The sequence below is a fragment of the Eulemur rufifrons genome, chromosome 18 (genome assembly GCF_041146395.1).
Source record: "Eulemur rufifrons isolate Redbay chromosome 18, OSU_ERuf_1, whole genome shotgun sequence".
Lineage (NCBI taxonomy): Eukaryota > Metazoa > Chordata > Mammalia > Primates > Lemuridae > Eulemur > Eulemur rufifrons.
In genome coordinates, this window is record NC_091000.1 from 972,423 (window position 1) to 980,814 (window position 8,392).

The 8,392-nt window shown below is 46.9% G+C and overlaps 1 protein-coding gene across 1 annotated transcript in view; it reads left to right on the top strand.

Moving 5' to 3' along the window:
- The window catches only part of TLL1 (tolloid like 1), a 163,365-nt gene extending 155,904 nt beyond the window's left edge, over positions 1 to 7,461 (top strand). Inside the window, exons 20-21 of the mRNA XM_069493212.1 lie at positions 5,911 to 6,161; positions 7,327 to 7,461. Coding sequence (XP_069349313.1) covers positions 5,911 to 6,161; positions 7,327 to 7,461 — 386 coding nt within the window. The remainder of the gene's footprint in view (positions 1 to 5,910; positions 6,162 to 7,326) is intronic.
- Positions 7,462 to 8,392: the final 931 nt, after the last annotated feature.

Sequence of the window (8,392 nt, forward strand, 5' to 3'; positions counted from 1 at the left end):
CTTCTGTAATGTCTCTTTCTGTCCTTTGTAAGTGGGAGGACTGAGAGTTTGTGCCGTGTGCTGGTCCATCTGGGTTCCCAGCACGAGTAGGTGTGCCTTACCTGGCAGGGAACCTTGGAGAGGACGTTCCTTTGGATCTCAGTTTTCTCACCTGTGAAATAATAATCTCAAGGTGACTCACAGCTGTAAAACTCCACGCCTCCCCAATGTGCATGACTTCCCCCCATGCACCCCATTTTCAGGGTTTATATTTTGATGAAGATTCCATCGCTAGGATCTAATTATGTCGTAGTTACGTTGTGTTGAGATCCAGTGGTACAGATGGCACTCGGGTTTCCAGTGCGCGAGCACACGCACACACATGCACACACACACACACACACACACACACTCTTTACATACACTGAATCCTCAGGAGAACTGTATGAGACAGATATTATCATCTTCATTTGTGACGTTTTCTAAAATAGTGTCAAAGCCTGGATTTTATCCTAATTCTGTCTCCAAAGCTAATGTACTTTCCACTATAGTATATTTTCTCAATGTACAACCTTTGGGAAGAAAACCAGTACAGAACCATATTACTATTCAGAGGAGCAGGCAAAGATACATTGCTTCCTTACATAAGTTTTAAGCAAATCTTGTGTTCAAAACATATAGCTGATGGGACTCATTTCATTTCCCTGGTCAGTTCACATCCACTCAAAGACCCGCATGAGAGCCCCAGTCTCATTTTGTTAGACAACTTGCGCTTTGGATATTGTTTAATTCTTCCCTGATATGAGGAAATTGAGCTAAAAACTTAAATGGCAACCAAAGTAGCACAAGAAGTTAGTGACAGTTAAAATTAGAGGCCTGGCTTTCCTCTTATGAATGTTTTTTATATTATTTGTTTATTTTTTGTGTTATGTATTAATATAAATTTTGCTCTCACTTAGCTGTCTTGGAATTTTTCTGGGTAGATTTATTTTCTACTGTCACTTTCTGTGATAGTGGCCATAGACACCGAAATATTCCCAGGCACCGTCTGCTGTTTGTCTCCAGAGCATTCTCTCTGACAAGTTCATTTATTCCACAGCCTTTCATCAAATAATTATTTGACGTCTGCTTTGGGTAGACAGCGTGAATTTGTGGAAATTATGGGACAATAGAAGGAAGTCCTGCCTGTTGGCAGCTTACACTCCGCAAGTTAAACTTCCGATTTTCAGTTCATCTTTCAGTTTCTGCTGACGAGACAGCCCAGTCCACGGCTCCGCCTGCCAGCTGTCACTGCGCCCACAGAGCGTTTATTCTAGAACATGGGCGGCCGTCTTTGACAGGCCCTCAAGTACACATCTTAATTTACTTAAGTAAATTTATATTTCTACCTACAACTTTAAATTTATCCTCAAGAAAAATTTCTAATGCTGTGAATTTTAAAACCAGCTGATGAGAAATATTGCTGCCATGGATTTATGGCTGTTTTTTGCAATACTCTCCAAGTCCAGGGAAGTGGACTTTATTGGAAAGAGTCCTTTTCTTCTTCTGACAGTTGGACCAAATTCTAAGTCCAAATGTATTTTAATCAGGTAACAAATAATATTACTCCTGCCTTAAATAAACTAAGTGAAGGAAACAAATCTTTTAGTAAAAATCCGTGTCTGCTCCCAGAGGATGTGGCTATAAAGCAGACAGAAAGGAGGAGAAACACGGAGAGAAAATAATTTAAAACCATGACATTGTCCCTTGGCCTCAGGGCTGCTGTTCTGGAATGGGAAGCACCCTGCTATTTGTCAGTGACATTTAAAAATCAGATAATACGTTATTAAACTCTCAGAAAGGAAATTGTTTTGATCCAAATCAATTAAATTCGAATGCCCTGCTAGAAGCATATACAGTTCAAATTGCAGGACCTCTCCTGGAACTTAATACTTTACCAGGAAACAAACAAACAAACAAACGTGTCTTTCTGAATCACCGCGGAGACCACCCCAGGCTTCTCCCCTCCTGCCGACTGTCTGGCTCAGCCTCACTTTCCTGTCCCCGACTCGAGTGAGCTGCCCGGCCGCCCGTGCAGGGCCTCGGACAGCTGATGAACCACAGTATTGAGGACACACTATGTAACTGGCTTTGTGTTTTCCTGACTTCATAGATGAATAGGCACATTTGCTGAAAATGTCTTTATTTAAAAGTCATCTTTTTTTTCCAGTTTATCATATTTTATTTTTTTGCTATTGTTCATGGAAGCTTTATTCATAATAGCCCCAAATTAGCATCAATTTAAATGTCCACCAATAAGAGAATGGATAAAAAATGTGATATATTTATATAGGAATATATAATTGGGATATAACATACACTGGAAATACCACACTGCTTTTACAGAGCAGTGAGAAAATATAACTATTGTTGAACACAACACCCTGGATGAGTCCCACAGACATGATGAGGAAAAGAAGCACAAAATAATGCGTCCAAGTGACCCATAAGTGACACGGTTCGAATGGCCCTGAGGGTTCTCAGAAACACCCGGAAACACCTGCCGTCCGGCTGCCTGTGGTTTTACACTCCTGGAACTTCTCCCAGGGCGTATTAAAATCACACCTTTTGTGCATATAATGTTCAAAGGTTCATCCTCCGAAAATTCATCCTGTGGGCTAAATTCTCTTGTGTTTCTTTCATGGTCGGAGCAGGAGTCCAGATTTATTGGTGTGAGCTGTGATCGGGAACAGGGTGTGCCCCGCAGCAGGTCAGCGAAGACGGAAGTTCGTGCAGTCTTTTGTCCTTATGCACAGTTCGAAGCATTTGTTCTTACTTGTAGGCCACATTTCTAGAAGTTTTTAATAAAATCAAATAATGACGCCTTTCTGCGACTGTCAGATTCCCAAAGCCTCTCTCTGTGAGTCTCACTTCCTCTCTTAGCTTCCGTCCCCTGACGCTTGCTCCGGGGCTGGCAGAGGCCACCGTCTCCGGGTCCTTGTCCCTGTGACACGGGCTCGCAGACAGCAGGAAACGAAACAGATCAGCCGATTCTCAGACTCTGAGAACAGGCAGAACTTTTTAAAATCTGTGAATGAGATGACACAGGTTTCCATATTTATATATTGAATTCAGAAATATGTTTCACAAAATATTTTACTGGTCTTTAAAAACAGAGCTTTCCCTGCCGCAGGCAGATTAATAGTGTTTTAAATTGTTGTCCAAGTGTCCTGGTGTTTTCGTTCCACACCTGAGCGGATCTCAGAGTGCAGGTGATGGATTTGGATGTTCTCGGTGGTAGCAGCAGTAACAGCAGCTTACACTTGCGTGGCGTTGGCTGTGCCGATGCCCGTCGAGCTTTTGCATGTGCTTCATCCAGACCCCGTGATGTGAGCACTGGTGCGAGTCGCATTTTAGAGACGACGTTGTGGGACTGAGTCCTCCAGCTGGTGAAGAACAGAGCTGGACTCGGTTCTGTCGCAGAGAGAGGACAGCGATTCTTGGAGTTGCGATGAGACAAGTGCCGTGTGGGAAGGAGGATGCTCAGCGTCCAGTCTGTGGGACTTGGGAGACGAAATCGCAAGTCGCTATTTCAGGCTTTGGGAGTGTGTCCCCATGTGTGCACCGTGGAAACAGTGTCACCTGTGCCAGGAGCTTGTGAGATTCCCCACCTCCCAGGGGACGCTGAGGTTTGTGGCACAGCTCTGCGGGAGGCCGTTCTTGTGGTTGGAACCCGAGTGGAAGCTCGTGCGGACGTCAGTCTGCACAGGGGTCTCTGCCCATGCGCTTGTCCCTGACAAAGCCTGTGAGTTTGGCCGAGCCCACGTGTGTTCATACGTGCCTGAATGGGGCTCCAGGCCTGGGAATTCAGAAATAGCTTTATTTAAAATCACCAAGCCGCATTACAGGTAAACCATACACAAATCTGAAAAATCCCAGTAAGAGTCTCACTGCCTAACCACCTTCACCGAGGACCGTGGCTCACAGACGACCGTGACGGTGTCACAGCTGTGCTCTGCGAGTCGTGGTTTAGCTTCCCCAGCTCTCACACACTGGCGTGTCCCTGGGACTTCTTCATTTTAGCACTGAAATTCCTCTCCCCAGGAGACCACGAGTCCTCAGCAGACAGCGACAGAAAGAAACCGACTCTCTCCTGACACTCTCCATGGCCCATTCTTTACCCCCCAAGCCGTGCTTGCAGGCGGTGTGGTCGGCTCTCCCCGTGGGCGTGGCGGGCTCTCCCCATTGGGCGTGGCCGGCTCTCCCCGTGGGCGTGGCCGGCTCTCCCCGTGGGCGTGGCCGGCTCTCCCCGTGGGCGTGGCAGGCTCTCCCCGTGGGCGTGGCAGGCTCTCCCCATGGGCGTGGCCGGCTCTCCCCGTGGGCGTGGCAGGCTGTCTCTGCCTTTTGAATATCCAGTGAGTTACAATCTGGGGGCTCTGACCACAAAGGGTTCCTGAGAAATTTTTTTGAAACTTTATTATCTAAATTATACTAGCAGTAAGTTTTTTTTCCTGCAATACCTGGCAGGGCACATGCTTATTGATATATGGGGTAAAGAGCATTTAAAAATTTTAATTATAACAAACCACACATACTACAATTGGGTAGGTTCTGGAATTACAAAGATAATTATAATCAAGGCTGTATGTCTATTTTTCCTGATCAAGTTAGCTAAGTATTTCTACCTAAGTAAAATGTTATTGCTCTGTATATTCTATTGTTAATGGGGAAAACCCAGACTCTGTAAAATAATTGAAAGAGGTTTATTCTGAGCCAACATGACTGATCGCAGCCCAGGAAGACACAACACGGAGAGGCTGTGTGTGAGTGATCTCCATACGGTCAGGCTGCGGCTCGATTTGACGCATTTCAGGGGAGGAACTGCAGGTGAGATCATGTCAGTGCATGGAAGGGACACGTGGGCTCAGCCAGAAGAGGTGGGTGTCTTGGAAAGGGGCTTTCTCGTCACGGGTGGATTCGAGACACTTCAGTTGGCAGCTGTCTGAGAGCTAAGCTGGTCGGAAGTTTGGAGTCGGGAGTCAGGAACGCCTAGGCTGAGATGAGGAGTCTGTGAACCCAGGCTGGCCACGGTGCCCCCACCCAGAGACCCGTCACGCAGACGGACGCTGCAGGTGACTTGGCTTCGCCTTGCGTGGCCTTCAGTTCTGTGTGTGATTTGGCGTCTTGTTGCCACAAAGCGGCTGTTTGATGAGTGTTAAGATCTGCGCCTTAACATTAGCGTTGGTCAGTTGTATCTGAACTCCAAAGGGGGGGCAATGAGGCCTGTCAGACCTCCCTTTCCATAATGACCGGGAATTCAGTTTTAAGGTTTTTCGGGGTCCCCTTGGCCAAGAGGGGGTCCGTTCAGTCAGTGAGGGACTTAGGATTTTATTTTTAGTTTATACTGTACCGAACAGAAAGTTCTGTAACACACACACAAAGGAGCTTTATATATTTTGTTGATTTTTAAGTTGTTTCTTATTCCTTTGGATTTGGGGTTCTTTAAAATTATTAGGATTAAACTTAAGTTAATACTCTGGCTTGTCTCTGTGAAAATAGTTACTTGAAAGTATTAATAAAAATAGTATTGGGTATAGCAGCAAATTTACTGAGAGTTACTATGTGGTGGGTTCTAAGTGATTTTCATGTGTTAAATTTTCAAACCGCACTAAGCTCAGCACCGTTATCATCATCTGTATTTGACCCTTGCGAAACTGTGACTCAAGACAAGCAGCCTCAGGGACCAAAGTCTCAGAGCCAGTCGGCGCCAGAGCTGAGGTTCCCACGGGCGTCCGCGCCTGGGCTGGGGGTGGCGCTGTCCGACTTGCCAGCCGCGGGAGGCGCGTCCCCGCGGGCCCAGGGACCGGCGGCCGCGGGCGGGCCGCGCTGAACCTGCGGGTGGACCCTCCGCAGCCCGCCGAGCTCACGGTTCCATGTTTCCGCCCTGCGCAGAGTGTGGCGGCCGGCTGAGGGCGGAGCCGAAGCCCAGGGACCTGTACTCCCACGCCCAGTTCGGCGACAACAACTACCCGGGACAGGCCGACTGCGAGTGGCTGCTGCTGTCGGAGCCGGGCGCCCGCCTGGCGCTGTCCTTCCAGACCTTCGAGGTGGAGGAGGAGGCCGACTGCGGCTACGACTACCTGCAGCTCTTCGACGGCCTCGACCCGACCGCCGTGGGGCTCGGGCGATTCTGCGGGTCTGGGGTAAGTACACCGCCGACGGGACGCCGCGCCTGATTCCAAATGCCTGTCCATCCTTGATCGATCCGCGTAGCATTTACAAGCTGGCAATGCTTTTGCAAAAAAAGTGACAGTTTTATTAGTGGCTTGATACAGTGTAACACCTCGCTCTTCCTGTACCCCTCCCCTTCTCCACCCCTAATGAATTTGCCTGATAGCATCAGATAAATCAGATGAATTCAGCAGTTACAATCCGTTTCCACATTCTAACATTCTATTGTGCAATGAATAATGCTTATTAATCTAAAATCAATATATTTAAACACATTCTCTTAACCATTTTGTCACTTTCCTAAATTAAAGCATAAAGGGGAAAAAATAGGCATACCATTCTAGTTCATGTTCCCGTCTCAGCATGTGTATTTGGTGGGGGTGGCCGGGTCACCCACGGGTACCGGGCGCAGCCAGTGTTGCGGGAATACCGTTTCATTGCAGAGTGTCACCGTGCAGGGGCAGGGTGCCAGGTGCAAGCCAGAGGTCACCGTGAGAAATCAGAGAAAAAAACCAAGGTTTTCTCAATGCCTTTTCCCAGGACTCATTGTGTTAATATTGAATAGTCTTGTGAACACACAATTTTTTCTGAAGACATTATTCTCAATTTTCCAAATGTCCACTGGTGTCTGTTGCCTAAATACTACCGCTGGACTCCACCCAAACAGCAACTGAGGCCAAACAAAAAAGCTTCTGGATGCTGAGATTATTAAAACAAGGAATAATGGAAGTTTGGATTCTGGAAGAGGCTCTGTCTCAGAGCAGCTTCTGAAACAAATTTACTATCTTTTTACCCTCTTTGTAGCTCATTCTACTTACTTGTAAATCTAGAGAACTTGGCTTAAGGGTTGGGGGAGACTCCAAGTTCTTGTCGAGGAAGGTGCCAGCACTTGGAAACAGACCGGTGTGTGCTCAGACCCTGGCGTCATCACGGACGAGCCATGCGATCGCTAGCATCACTTTCTTCTCTGAGTCTCATTTTCTCCCCTGTGAGATGAAGGAGTCAATTATATCTACTGTTCAAGGTTGTCGGGAGGATTGAGTTACATTCTGGAGAAAAATATTCCCAAACATGCATTGCATTGAAGAAAAAGTGATTCATTCTGATGTTTATGTACTTTTTTTTTTCCCCCTTCAGCCGCCGGAAGAGATCTATTCCATTGGGGATGCAGTTTTAATTCATTTCCACACTGATGACACAATTAACAAGAAGGGATTTCATATAAGATACAAAAGCATAAGATATCCAGATACCACGCATACCAAAAAATAACACCAGAACCTCTGTGGGAACATGAAGCAATGTGCGTAATGCAGAGAGGACATATGTTTTTAGACTGAAGGCGTCGGCACAAATGTTTTGTCTAATGGGTTTGAACACAAGACAGGTGCAAGACCAGAATTCTCTCTCCACGAAAAGAGGAGTTTCCAGCCCACCCTGGTCAGCGTCGCAGGGACGTATGTGTGCCCTGCCCGATGGCGTTGGTGGCGCTGGTGAGAGCGTCACACGCTTCTGGAAGACGTGACGAGCTTTGGTTCACAGCCTGGAGTGGACGCCTCGCAATTCAGACAGTGCGGTTCGGGAGCTGTGATCCTGCAGGGGGATCTTTTTGACAATTTTTCAAGATTTGGGGGCAGGAAGTGAAACTACAGGTCATAAACTGGAAATCCATCTCCTTGCGTCCTGGGTAACTGCTCTGACTGCCTCAGACCCAGAGAGGGGACTGAAACGGGAACCTCAGAGGGCGGTTTGTGCTTGGAACGTGTGCGTGTGTGTCTGGTGTTTGGAAACTGGAATATTTCAGCTTTGTTATTTTCACTTGCAGGCTGCTTAACCTCTCGGAAACACAAACGATCTTGACACCACTTCTTTGTACTTGCTTTGTGATGAGTTTGAAATGTCCATAGTGTCTATTTTTGCAGTTAAACTCTAGATGTCATTTATTTAAGTATTGGAAAATGCCCGTTTAACTGGTGAGCTCAGTGGAAGTGCTGTCTTTCCACACGCAGTCCAGGAAGCCCGTGAGGTCTCATGAAGCCTACCAGGACGCGCCCAGGAGGCGAGGGCAGGATTCTTCCCAACGACTGCCGGGTGTTCTCACACACGTCACTGCTGCTGCTGTTGTCCTTGTGTTTTCCTCTGGTTGTTGATCTGTTATTATTGTGAATGTTGTCACCGTTAATGTATTTTTTTAAAATGAAAT